The sequence below is a fragment of the Meriones unguiculatus genome, chromosome 7, assembly GCF_030254825.1.
Source record: "Meriones unguiculatus strain TT.TT164.6M chromosome 7, Bangor_MerUng_6.1, whole genome shotgun sequence".
Lineage (NCBI taxonomy): Eukaryota > Metazoa > Chordata > Mammalia > Rodentia > Muridae > Meriones > Meriones unguiculatus.
This window is the reverse complement of record NC_083355.1, coordinates 19,146,561-19,160,347: the sequence shown is the minus strand read 5'-3', so window position 1 is coordinate 19,160,347 and position 13,787 is coordinate 19,146,561. Positions and strand designations below refer to the sequence as shown.

The window sequence follows — 13,787 nt, the reverse complement described above, 5'->3', positions numbered from 1 at the left end:
ATTCTGCAAGCCCAAAGACCTCCTTATAGAATTTGATAACTAAATAAATGTGCTGGCTGAGAGTGTAGCAAAAATAACTAATGCAAGAGAGGAACTGCATAAATAAATATCCACTTCTGGCCATAAAGAGAAAGATTGCTGGGCATAGTGGCCCATGCCTGTAATCCCGGCATTTGGGAGGCTGAGGCAGGAGAACCGTAATTTGAGGCCAGACTGGACTAGACTACATAAGACCCTCTCTCCAAGAAGCAAAAACAGGAAGACATAAAAGAAACAAGGATTGTAGAAGCTATGAAAAGCCTTTTTTGAGAAAGGACCTCTGTGGTGGTTTAAATAAGAATGGCCCCCGTAGACTCATGGGTTTAAATTCTTGGCCCTTAGGAAGTGGCACTCTTCAGTTTGGGCTGTGCTGTGTGGGTTTGGTTTTGTTATGGTCCCAAGCGTGGGATGTGGGAATGCTTTGTCCATAGCTGATAGCAGCCTCGTGAGAGGGCGCATGATCTTTGTCAACAGGAAGCTGTCATGTGTAGAGGGCGTTGTTTTTGCTGAAAAATGTCCTGGTGTGGCCTCTGGAAAGGTATAAATAGGGGCCCACAGACAGCGAGAGAACACGCTGGTTTGTTTGGCTTTGCTTAGCTCCTTGACAGAAGCGCTCCAGAGAACTCTTTGTGGCCCTTCTGTTGAAACCTGCTGTTGCTGCTGTTTGTTGTTTTGTTGTTGTTTTGCTGGTTGTTGTTGGCTTGTTTATGGTTATTGCTGTTTGTTGTTTGACTGGACTGTTGGTATCCTGACAACGAAGAGTGGAATCACCCCAAGGAACTGCTAGGGTGAACTAAAAAGGTCCACATCCCCCCACCCCAGTCTCTATTAACACTTTTTCTCTCCTACCTAAGGTCAATGGGTTAGAAAGGAAGTTAAGGCATTTAGGAACCCAAGGACCCTAACAGGTAGGAAGTAGCAAAAAATAACTATAGCCCCTCTCCCCACTAACGCTTTTTCTTTCCTACCTGGTGTTGGGCTATTGGGAGGGATTAGGGTGGAGAAGGGAGAAAGAGACATAAGGAGCCCCAAATAAAGTCAAAGCCTAGCTGGGCATAGTGGCGCACAGCTGTAATCCCAGCACTTGGGCAGGCAAAGGCAGGTGAATCTCTGTGAGTTCGAGGCTAGCCTGGTCTGCAAAGTGAGTCCAAGACAGCCGAGGCTACACAGAGAAACCCTGTTCCAAAAGCCATAAACAAACAAAAAGAGTTGCCATGGTCATGGTATCTCTTCACAGCCATAGAAACCCTAACTAAGACACTCCCCCTGAATATGGAGTTGCCGGTTCCACTAGATGACCTGTTCAACAAGACCCAGAGGTCACTCTGTCTCCATCTCCCCTCCCTTCACCAGACTGAAATTACAGGCACAGGCTGCCAGCCCATCTTGTTACATGAGTGCTGGAGATCTGAACACAGGTCCTCTTGTTTGCACAGTAGGTGCTTTACTGACTGAGCCACATGTGTGTGGCTTTTCCCCAGTCCTGCGTGTGCTTTTTCTTAATGTTTTGTTGTTGTTATTGTTGTTGTTGTTCCGTATTGTCTCTGGATATCAATTTTCTTCTCACACTTGACAAGGATTGTTGTTGGTGTTCATCTTTGCGATGTAGCCATTGGGTTATAGGATCCTCTGAAGAAATGGAGAGTATCGGCCCCACAGGGGGATGGACAACAGGTGCTCTTGAGACTTTGGCATCACTGTTGGCTAAGGCACCCGAGGATCTTCACAGCAGGAAGGGCAGTGGTGTCTTGTCAGGCAGAATCATGAGATTATTCTTGCTCCAACAGGTACAGAGAGCTGCTTGGAGGCTGAGTGAGGAAAGGGCAGGGCTGGCCTCCACTAGACACTTAACCTTTCTATCCAAATCTCTCTGCTGTATAGCTGGGCTATGCATCTGCTACGGAATTCCTCAGCCTCCATCACTCGCTTTCTCTCAGATGTGGCTAAAAGGAGGCTAGGAGGCAGGGGAAAGGAGGATTAGCTTAGTTAGTTAACGGTGATAATGAACTCAACCTCTGAAACTGTAAGCCAGCCTCAATGAAATGTTTTTCTTGGTAAGAGTCGCCATGGAGGTCGATGTGGCACGGTGGCACACACCTTTAATCCCAGCACTCCGGGAGGCAGAGGCTGGCGGATCTTTGTGAGTTCAAGGCCAACCTGATCTATAAAGCAGTTTTTGGAGTTACTCTATCCCTGGACATAGTGTCCAGCCTTGGGATTCCTTCTTTGCTCTCACAGCCATTGGAGTTGGCTCTGAGCAGGAATGGCAGCTTCTCCTGTGGGCGTGAACCATACATTGATGGCTCCCAGGACTCTTCTGGTCCCCAGTCCTGGCTGCCAACTGCCATCACTACTCTTGTGTTGTCTCAGCATTGTCTTCCTGTTGCTTTTTCTGTCTTCCAACCCCCGAGGAGCCAGTTTCCTGTATTTACTTCTCCTCTCCTGAGCTCCTTGCACTCCTGACCAGGTTATCGTGGTAGAATGGATCCAAATGCTATAGACACACACAGTGAAAACGTACAAGGAAAAAAACCTCCCTAAGTGATGTTGAAAGAAGCAACCTTTAATCGCAGCACTCAGGAGGCAGGGGAGACAGGTTTCTGAGTTCGAGGCCACCTTAGTCTACATAAGAGTTCCAGGACAGCCAGGACTACATAGTGAGACCTTGTCTCACAAAAGGGAGGAGGAAGACGAGGAAGAGGAGAAAAAATGAGTAGTAAGAGGAAGCAGTAGTCACATCTTCATTCATTCCTTTCTCCAGTTCTCTAAAGTTTCAACACTGGGGATGTTGTACTGTTTTACAGGCGATGAAATCATAATGAAAAGGAAGAAAGCTATTATCATGAGTCAGGATAACAAGTAACAAACAGGTCATGCTTCTTGATCTCCAAAATTAATACAGAGCTGGGATGTAGCTTGGCGGCAGAGTACTTGCCAGATGTGTGAGGCCCTGAGTTCAAGCCACAGCACGAGGAAAAATGCCGTACTAGAAATCTTCTTTTATCTAAATAGAGAGCTTGGCTACAGACTCTTGGATATATGGTCAAATCACTTTATGTGTTTATGACAAGACCGGTTAATAGTACCTGACTCGATATCCAATACCACCTAAAGTGGACCACAGATCTACAAGCAAGCCTTTACAATCCTTCGAAGCAAACAGGGTACCTGGGGGTGTGGCTCCATGGCAGAGCACTTGCCTAGCCCCTGCAGGCCCTGGGCACAATCCACAACACTGAAAACAGGGAAGGAAATAGGCAGCCAGGCATAACAGAGAGAGAAGGGTCCAGAGTTCAGTATTATTCTTGAACTTCATATCAAGTTCCAGACCAGCCTGGGCTGTAGAAGACTATCCCAAAATGTATAAAAGAGCTGGGCATGTTGATGCACAGTTTTATTTCCAGCTCTCAGAAGGCAGAGGCAGGAGGATCTCAGTGAGTCTGAGGCCAGTCTGGTCCTACAATTCCAGGAATCGGAATTCCAGGCTAGCCAGAACTACAAAGGGAGAGCCTGTCTCAAAACAAAACGAAAAACAAAACAAACCAACCAAACAAAAACATGCAAAGGCAGTGATTTCTAGGATTTGACACCAAAGACACAGACAACAACAAAAAGGTCAGGTTGGACTTTGGGAAAATTTAAGTTTTTTGAGCACCAAAGGACAGTATTGACAATTTTAAAGAACCCACACCACGGGAGGGAGAAAACAGCGCAAATCATATCTGATAAGGCGTTGGAATCCGTAATGTATAACAGTCTTACATTCCACATTAACAAGAGCATCCCAGTCGGACACGGACGATGTTCAGATCGTGGAAGCGGTTTACCGAGGAATGGAGCAGGCGAGCAGGGACGTGGGGGACGTGGAAGCCAAGGGTGGCGCAGAAGACAAGCCATGCCTTCAGTCCTGCCCGGGGAGAAGGCTAACCATTTGACAGGACCCCCTGCGGGCTGCAGCCCTGTAGGCTGCCAAAGGGTTAACCCCTACATCTACCCTCGTTGAGGTGGCTGCTGCCGAGAACCCCCACAGAGTTCATCGCGCCTAACTGCCAGTAGCCCCAAATCCCTATCCTGAGTGGTTCCCATCCTCCACCCCCGGGAGAGGCTGGCTTGCCTGGCTACCGCAGACAAATGCAACCCCCGCAGAGTCGAGGCAGCTTCCCTGGCTGCCTTTAGCTTCTGGGTTGGCGCCTCCAAGGCCACCTGCAGTCCCTGAAAGTGGCCCGGGTTTGGCTGAAGTGCCTGGGGTGAGTGGAGAGGGGCCGGGGCTGGGATAAAGGCTGCAGGAGCTGAAGGTCTACATCCTTTAGACTACCATGGGAAATCAGGAACAGACGCCACCGACTTCTCTGGTCAGAAACAAGGGAAAGAAGCGTCCAAGCTGAGGCGCCAGGCGAGGATGCCCGGCCCTGAGCGTGGGGGTGGAGAGCAGAATGGAACCCTCCACTACGCCCTCCAGGTGTCTCCGGGGGACCCCCTCCGCTCTCTCTCCTAGGGACCTCAGTCCTTACCCTCCCCCAAACCCTGCGCCCTTTGCGGATTGGTCCCGAGCTGCCGGGGGGCGGGGCCCTGTGGCCCTGACGTCACCGGCCGAGGAGGGGGGCGGGCGATTGGGGGAGGGGGGTGACGAGCCCCGGCTCAGCACCTCGGAGAGCTCCCTCCCCGGCCTTGTTTTGCTCCGGAATCGCTGCCGGGGGAGGGAGCGAAGGGGCCGGGCACCGAGGCGTCGAGGCCGAGAGATGGCAGTGAAGAGGACCAGGGGCCCCTGGGGGCAGAAGGCCCAGCCGTGATCCTGCGAGGGGGGCCCGGGCACCGGGTGGAGTGGGGGGCAGCGGGCGGCGGCAGCAGTGGCCGCACATCTGGATGGAAGCGAGCTTTGTCCAGACCACCATGGCTCTGGGGCTGCCCTCCAAGAAAGCATCTTCCCGCAACGTGATCGTGGAGCGCAGGAACCTGATCACCGTGTGCAGGTGGGCGCCGCTGGCGGTCGGGGTGAGGTGGTTAGAGAGGGGAGGTTGGGACGGGCTAAAAAAAAAAAAAAAAAAAAAATCTAAGGGTTGAGCATGTCCGAGACGATGCTCTGCGGCCGCTGAGAAATGGCCAGCCAGCGAGGGTTAGAAGGTACAGGCTCTCTATTCTTCCCAGGCCCGGAACCGGGCGGCGGGATGGAATGCCGGTCCTTATTCTTCTTGACTAAGCCAGGCCTATGCCCGGCCTGGGGCTTTGGGGGGGTGGGGGGGGAGGAGGGAGGGAGAAGAAGAGAGTTTAATTGGCATTGCAGCTTCCTGTGAGAACCAGGAAGTGACATTGTGTGTGAGAGGGGGAGGGAGAGGATGGCTGGCTCTCTTCCTGGCAGTGGGGGCAGGGTGGGCAGAGGGGACACAGTGGGGTTGGGGGTAGCTGTCCTCCAAGTCCCCTCTTGCCACCCCTTGCCAGCTTGGCTTCTTGGGGTGGAGCTTTTCTAAAAGACTTTCCTATGCTCGACCCTCCAAGAAGCAAGGGTGGGTGTTTCCAGGCAGCTGCAGCCTGTGGCAGGATCAGCTGGGCACAGCGGCAGAGGCCCTGAACACATCCAGTGAAGGTCGAGGGCATTCGAGGCCTGACTGCCGAAGCTGGGGTCCCTGAGTCCAAGTGAAGACTGGGAACCCAGATTCCTAAATCCCCGAGGGTGGGGCTGTTGCAGGGCTGGGAAAATCCTCATCTTTCTTGGACACCAGGAAGTAAATCCTTCCGGCTTCAACCCTGCAGTGACTCACCCTCCCTGCCCTGCCCTGAGGCCAGAAAGCCACCAGCTGTGCAGGCTCTCTCCCAAGCCCCCACCTGTCCTTGCTTCTCCCTCTGGGATCTCCGTGCCAGCTGCCTTCTGCACCTGTATCCTCCATGCCTGCCATGTCCCCCGATCCTGCGTCTTGGCTCACAGTGCTCCTGGGTCCAGGACTGCAGGTTTACGCACATAAACCTCAGCCTTGTTCCTTCTCCCAGGAATCATGTCCACCTGATGCCCAGTCTCCCAGCACCCAGGGTTCCTTTCGATTCCTGGGCACACCATGTTGCCTCTATTTCAGAGCTTCTCGTTCCCACTGTCCTGAAAAGCGCTGTGTGCGTCAGCCCCGTAGGAAGGTGGCTGGGGAGCGTGGAAGGAAGGGATGCGTCTGTGAAACTAGCCCAGAGCACAGATGCTCTCTCTGCCCTCACGCTCCAAATCCCGGCCAGTTGTGGTGTCAGGGGATTTCTGTCCTGAGAGCCACACAATCCTAAGGGTCAAGCTTTTGCTTCAGATATTAACTGGGCAACGTTGCGGCCATCTCCTAAGTACTCTGAGCCTTTGGTGCTTTTTCATAGATTTTATATATATATGTATATCTTAAGTGTAAAAGCCACACCAAAGAATGGGTCATAGTGTGTCACATTAGATGCCAGCCAGTGCCTGCCACACAGAAATGGCCCTATCTCAATGACACCCTTCTTGTCCCTCTCTTGGCTCTTGGCCATCCAGGTGCATTTTTCTCTTGCCTGCCAGGATAGCTGGGGCTTTGGGCGTGTGGGGAAAGGAGGGAGAGGGCCACTTGGCCTGAGCTGCCAGAGAGACAGAGGTTCAGGTGACTTGGAGGTAGCTCAGAATGGGGGACAAGGGATTGTTTAGGGGGCTTGGGGACATGATGAATTCTCCAAGCCCCCAGGGACCCTGCTGCCTCATCACTGTCACGTGGTTCTCCTCCAGCTCCCAGCAGCTCCCTTTTGCAGGCTGCAGGCTCCCCTGGGCCCTGGCCTCCCTGTCTCCATGGTAACCCAAGCAGCTACCCTCCTCCTAACCAGGCCCACACCATGGGGTTCCTAGAGGCTCTGACCAGCTTTCAGCTCCCCCAAGGACAGCCAGCAGATGGCTGCTGTGCTGACTGAGCCCCAGGCCTCTACTGAAGTCTGACCCAGATGACCACAACCCAAGATAATGGCCTGATCACCGTCACAGGCTTCCTCCTAGCCAGGCCAGCCTTGCCTCCTCACCTGGCCTGTGCCCAGCAATCCATACACTCTCACCTTCCGCCATCCTTGTCTGGGCTCTGAGTGGAGCAAGGGCTGATATTTCCATTTGCACCCAAGGAAAAAAGCTTTGAGTCCAGTAGCCTGCTTTCCTCTAGCACAGTCCAACACTGACCTGTCTGGTCTCAGACTGTACCCCCTGGTTAGCCCAAAGAAAGGTGACGGGAGCTCATGCTTGTGCTGTTGGCTTATGGGCATTAGTGGTCAGTGCTTCATGGCTGGGGGCTTCTAAAACAGGTGACAGAGGACAGAGGTCACTCAAGGTCTTAATACTTGCTTGTGTGTGTATATATATATATATATATATATATATATATATATATTCTAAGACAGGGTCTTTCTGTGTAGTCCTGGCTGTCCTGGAATTCACTGTGTAAACCAGGCAGGCCTGGAACTCACTGAGATCCTCCTGCCTCTGCCTCCTGAATGCTGGGATCAAAAGGCATGTGTCACCATGCTTGCGTAGTACTTCTTTAAAATTACATTTATTTATTTATTTAGTGTGTGCCTATGCCACGGTGTGAATGTGGAAACCAGAGAATCACTGACAGGAGAAGGTTCTCCTCTTCCACCATGTAGGTTCTGGGATTGAACTCGGGTCACTGGGCTGAGTGGCATGTGCCCTTATCCACTGAGCCAGCTCACTGGCCAAGCCTCAGTAATTATAACAGCCACTGGGAAGCCTTAAGACAGAGCAGAGAGAGCCAAGGGTATGAGAATGGGCCAAATGCTCGCCTCCTCCCAAGTTCCATGACTCTCTGGTCAGCCCGTCTCTGGAGCCTCTGGCCTCCTTATCTGTAATTATGGCGAAGCTCATCATAAGAACACCTACCTCCCAGGGTGAGGACTGGTGGGGTGACACATATGAAGTATAGTTCTGGGCACACTGCAGACATAGGTAGAATAAAAGGACAGACCCAGGTCCATTCTGTATCCCGGGACACCCGGCTCCTGCTCCGTCTCCAGAAGCAGAGCGGTAATGAGGTGTTGCCTTTATTCCGCTCCGGTGCAGAGATGGCAAGAGGAGAAGGCAGCGTAAGGATGGCTGAGAGCTCGGGAGGGAAGCTCAAGCAGGGCTGCAAAGAGCCATGGGGGCTGTTTGCCCCGTGGCCTCACTTGCCTCTTTTGGCTACCTTCCTCCCTCAGAAACCAGTGTCTGGGTCCCCAAATCCCTCCCGGGGACCTACTGCCAGAATTCCTTCCCACCCAGTACACGTCAGACCCACACCCTGCCTTCTCCCCCATACCCGAAGCTCTACCCTGCCTTGCTCTGGGCAGCTGGTGTGTGGGTGGGCTGGCTGAGAAGAGGGGGGAGGAGGGATGTCCCAGGGCCCAGTGTCCACCTGGCCACACATGCCTGTCTACATTCCACGTGAGGCTCATGTGTTCTGGTACAGGTGACCCCACCCCCGCCCCACCGATCCCCAGAGAGATGAAAGCTCGTTCCAAGAAAGGCTGTTTTGGGGGGCAGGGGTTGAAATTGGCTTCTGACTCCTGGTTGACCCTCAATGCCACCCTGAAGGATGGTAGGGACAAAGGCCTAGGGACTGTCCCCTAGCTCTTGCTGTCTCGTTTCCCCACATTTTGTTGATCCTGCCTCATACCTTGTCCCCAAAGCTTCCTTTCTCCGGGGTATCATCTCTTCTGTACCCACTCTGCCAATCAGGTTCCTCCCTGCTCCCTTCCCTGTCCCTGCCACCCTTCTTCTCATTCCAGCTAGCCTGGCATCTTCTGGGGGGGTGGTCTCTGTGGTTTCACCTGCCCCCCACATCACACCCATGCCTTCGGGACCTCCTTGCTCACTATTATTTCCTCTTCACCACCCTGTTTGACGCACCTCCCAACCCCCCCCCCCCAACCCAGGTTCTCTGTGAAAACCTTGTTAGAGAAGTACACAGCAGAGCCCATCGATGACTCATCCGAGGAGTTTGTTAATTTCGCAGCCATTTTGGAGCAGATCCTCAGCCACCGATTTAAAGGTAGGCCTTCGTCACCTACCCCTCCCAGCTCTGGCCACCAGCCTGCTGTGACAGCCTCTTTGGATTTCTAAACCCCGTCCCTCATCCTGCGTCCCATTCTGGGCTGTTCATGGAAGCTAAAGCCCTGTACTGAGAGATCGGGAAGAGGGTCACCTGCCAGTAGCTCCCTCATTGGGCACGCATGCCGCGCTCTCTGATGGCAAGCCCTGCTGCTTGTGCTGGGGGAGGCTCGTGTGTGTGTGTGTGTGTGTGTGTGTGTGTGTGTGTGTGTGGTGGCTAATGCTTAGGAGTGCTTTATGGCATAGACGCTTTCCAAACTCCCCAGTATCGCTGAGTCCCCTCCCTGCCCTGGCTCAGCTTGTGCCCCAGCAGGTCCAGTAAGCTGGTTCAGCTCGGATGGGCAACGGGGCTTCTGGGACTATATCCGGCTGGCCTGCAGCAAGGTGCCCAACAACTGCGTGAGCAGCATTGAGAACATGGAGAACATCAGCACAGCTCGAGCCAAGGTGAGGGCCCATAGCGGGGGCCGCCCCCCGCCCCCCAGCCCCTGCATATAGGTCTGTCTGGGACAATTAAAGGTGATCACGCTTTCCAGGGCAGAGCATGGATCCGGGTGGCCCTGATGGAGAAGCGTATGTCAGAATACATCACCACGGCTCTTCGGGACAACCGAACTACCAGGTCAGACCCCATCAGACAGCAGTGTGCACGTAATTGCCCCAAGTCCCCACAGCAACCTTCAGTGCCTGGACTACAAGTCCCAGCATGCACCGGTACCTCGCTTCTCCCAGATGACATGGTAACCAGACTACGGGAGCCTCAGTCACATACCATTTTACTTGGCCTTGTGCCATGACCTACAACACACAGGCCTGCCAGCTCTGCAAACAAAGCCAGTCGCTCTGTTCAGTGCTTGGACTGGGTTCTCCAGGAGGCTGGCTCCTTAGGATCAGAGACGACAAGGCAGAATGTGCCGGTGTTGGGGGCGGGAACCTGATATATTTTTTTTTTAAACTGCATTCCCCCTTTCGGAGTAAGTTGTCTTTTGGGGACCTACTTACTGTATGGCGTGACAAGCCCTAACGATGAAGACTTGCTCCCTGACTTAAAGAGTCAAGGTGACTCGGTGCTTCTTAGGCGCCCCTGAGCTTAGAGAACGGAAGAGGGTCTCCGGTCAGGAATCGTGCGTTGTGATAGGCGTGGGGGCGGGGTCAGGATCTATTTCACTGGGCCACAGTCTAAGGGGATGGGGGAGGGGGGAGAGCCGGAAGGAGTGGTCTCCTTCCTCCGGGAAAGTTTGTATTAGGTAAGCCACACAGAGACGTCCTGGGCGCGGAGGGCGCCCTTGGGAGCCTCTCCTCTCCTCTCCCTGCAGGCGGTTCTATGACTCCGGAGCCATCATGCTGCGGGAGGAAGCCACTGTCCTCACGGGGATGCTGATCGGGCTCAGCGCCATCGACTTCAGGTGGGGTCTGCATGGCGGTGGTGAAGGGGACTTTCTCACTCACAGCCGCCCAGCGCCCCTCACTCCCTCCTCCCACCCTTGTGGCTCTTCTGCCCCAGCTTCTGTCTAAAGGGCGAAGTTCTGGACGGGAAGACCCCGGTGGTCATCGATTACACGCCCTACCTAAAATTCACCCAGAGGTGAGCAGCCCGGTCGTTGCGGTGGGTGCGGGGATGGGCACTGGTGTCACTGCCCAAGGGTCGGAGTTGGGGTGCTAGTGGGGCGAGGCGGGGCGGAGCCGGCACCACCCGCTGCTCCCCGCTCCTCAGCTACGACTACCTGACCGATGAGGAGGAGAGGCACAGTGCCGAGAGCAGCACCAGCGGGGAGAACTCGCCTGAGCACCCCTACTTGCCTCTCGTCACCGACGAGGACAGTTGGTACAGCAAGTGGCACAAGATGGAACAGAAATTTCGCATCGTCTATGCGCAGAAGGTGCGCGGGGCGAGGCGAGGGGAGCTGGGCGCGGTGGGCGCAGCAGGGTTCGGGGCTGGGACTCCAGCTAGGACCCCTCCCCCGCTTTGGGCATCCGGGCTGAGCCGGCGCCCCGCAGGGATACCTGGAGGAGCTGGTGCGTCTGCGCGAGTCGCAGCTGAAGGACCTGGAGGCGGAGAACCGGCGGCTGCAGCTGCAGCTGGACGAGGCGGCCGCACAGAATCAGCGTGAGAAGCGGGAGCTGGAAGGCGTGATCCTGGAGCTGCAGGAGCAGCTGTGAGCCCGCCTCCCGCCCTGTGAACCCCTGTGAACGTGACTCCCTTGGATTCCATCTCTTTCCTGACAACATCCAGTTCGCATCAGCCCACCCGCCCCATCCCTCTCTCAAGGTCCCGTGGTTACCCCCACAACATTGACGACCCCCGCAGCCTCCAGGACCCATCAGCTAGATGCTAATTGTTGCTACAGGGACCGCATCACCCACACCCATTGTGCCGTCCCCGTTATTTGGGCCTCTGATTGCCGTCCCCCTGCCATGCCCCTGCCATCCCCCCCGCCATCCCCCCAACCTAAAACATTTCTTCCCTAAACCTGACCCAGCTGGCCCAAATCCCACCCCTTCAAGAGAACCCGTCCTTTTCACTCTCCTCCCTACATCATTCCAACTGACTCCTAGACACTCCATCGTGGGTGCGCTAGCCCTGGCCATCCCTCTGCCGCTCTTTACAAACAGGAACAGGTCTCAGGCTTGCCATTCTCTTGCTTCAACCTGCTAAGTGCTGTAATTTCAGATACGAGCCACCATATCCCCCCCCCCCCCGCAGCATCCCCTATCCCCGTTTCTGCTACTCAGGTTTCCTTTCTAAGCCCTGGCCCCCACCTTTGCTGAGTCTTGCTTCCCTCTCCCAGCCAGGCCTGATCCCCCTCCCCCTCCCAGGACAGGTCTGATCCCCGGTGACCATGGCCCCCTGGCCCAGGGTTCCAAGGAGCTCACCACACCCCTGGTCAACCAGTGGCCCTCGCTGAGCACACTCAACAGAGCTGAGGGTGCCAGCAACTCCAAGCTGTATCGGAGGTAAGCCCCAACCCAAGTGGCTGCTCCCAACCCTGCCCCGGGGAGCAGGGCCTGGAGCTGTGGGCCACTGTCCCCACGCTGCTCTCTCCTGCCCTAGACACAGCTTCATGAGCACCGAGCCGCTGTCTGCAGAGGCCAGCCTGAGCTCAGACTCCCAGCGCCTGGGAGAGGGCAAGAGGGACGAGGAACCCTGGGGCCCTATCGGTGAGCACCCCCCCACACCCACACCCACCTTGGCACTTGGTATACTTCAGAAAAAGGGCTGGGGCCTGCTCTCAGCCCTCCCTCAATATACAGCACCAATAAGGAGCTTGGTTTGGGGTTTCAGAAAAAAGAGAGCAAGTGCCAGGTCAGCCTGCACCTCCTCTACCCCTGACCTTGGTTGGTCTCTTCACCTGGCTGACCCCCATTCCCATCTGTAAAGTAGGGATAATGGCAAAAAGAGCCTCCAGCGTCCATGTATGTATGAAAAGGGCTCAATGGCTTTTTAGTATCGTGACGTTCGCAAGGGCTCGTCCTCCGGGGAATCCTCAGCCTAGCTTGCTGTCTGGCACATACACACTGTGAACTGCCTGCCTGACCCATGTTTCCCCTTTTCTTTGGCTGCCAGGAAGCTCAGAACCAAATTAGTGGCTCCTTCCGAGTGAATGCCCAAGACTTCAATGCATGCATTTTGTGCAGCCCTCCTCCCCTGCCTCAGCCTTCCTAGTTTCCCTCATGCCTGAACCTTTTCTTTTTTAACATATAGATATATAACTGCTGTATCAGAGAACTCAATTTTTGAGACAGGGCAGGCTTTGGACATGTAACCCACCACACTGTTTGTGACTGTGTGTGTGTGTCTCCCCTACCAGACTGTGAGCTCCGAGAGGGCAGGGACCGTGTCTTGTCCATCCTCTGTACCCCCAGAGTGTGAAAATGCTCGCTGTGTGCTTAATAAACGGACAGAGGCTGAACCTCTTAGGGGAGACAGAGACATAACTGATGATTGCCAAGTCCTGTGTAATTTGGCAGATGCTCCAGAAGAGGCCAGGAGTCTCTTGGGGGGTGACCCAAGAATTGCCCCCTTTGCTGTCCATCCATGAAGACCTCTTCCCCACATACACGCAGCCTGGTCACCAGCCTCACCCGCCCTCTCTCCTCAGGGAAGGACCCCACGCCCTCCATGCTGGGCCTCTGCGGCTCTCTGGCCTCCATCCCCAGCTGCAAGTCCCTGGCGAGCTTCAAATCCAACGAATGCCTGGTGAGCGACAGCCCCGATGGCAGCCCAGTGCTTAGCCCCAGCTGATGAGCGGCATGGGCGATGCCAGCCCCACCTGCCAGGGGGCATGGACTACTGCCACCTTTGAGCCCCCCAAACCAGGCAACCCTTCAAGAATGCCGACCACCTCGCCTCGGGTCTCTAGAGACAACCCAAGCCTCTTTCCTACTTCAGCTTCCTGCCAAGGCGGCAGGAGCTGCGCTGGGAAGTGGTGGGGCCAGGGGGAAGGGGCACCCAGGCCGCCGGTTATCAGGCCCCTGGGGAGGCCTCTCCCCTGGTGGTTCTGAAACCAGCCGGGTTCCCTTTGCTCATCTGCACCTGCCTCACGAGCAGGTGGTCCAGCCCTGGCATTCCTGCTGCCCTGCCTCTGGTCTAACCTGTGTACCCTCTGAAGTCACCCATCCTTGGTACCTGTGTGGGGAGAGATTAGGCAAATAAAAGCCGGAGGACTGA

At 55.0% G+C, this 13,787-nt stretch overlaps 1 protein-coding gene across 11 annotated transcripts; it reads left to right on the top strand.

Moving 5' to 3' along the window:
* Positions 1-4,626: 4,626 nt before the first annotated feature.
* Positions 4,627-13,787, top strand: Rundc3a (RUN domain containing 3A). Of its 11 annotated transcripts, none has more exons than XM_060386626.1 (12): positions 4,634-5,009; positions 7,582-7,655; positions 8,944-9,059; positions 9,432-9,565; positions 9,655-9,740; positions 10,435-10,524; positions 10,623-10,703; positions 10,833-10,998; positions 11,117-11,274; positions 11,912-12,073; positions 12,171-12,277; positions 13,219-13,787. In XM_060386626.1, exons 2-12 carry the CDS (start codon positions 7,591-7,593, stop codon positions 13,359-13,361), a joined length of 1,308 nt encoding a protein of 435 aa, XP_060242609.1. In that variant the 5' UTR covers positions 4,634-5,009; positions 7,582-7,590; the 3' UTR covers positions 13,362-13,787. The 11 variants fall into 11 exon arrangements, with proteins under 11 accessions (XP_060242611.1, XP_021498423.1, XP_060242610.1 ...); XM_060386625.1 differs by having other exon boundaries at positions 4,635-5,009; positions 9,417-9,565; XM_060386628.1 differs by lacking the exon at positions 7,582-7,655 and having other exon boundaries at positions 4,627-5,009; positions 9,429-9,565; positions 11,936-12,073; positions 12,684-13,787.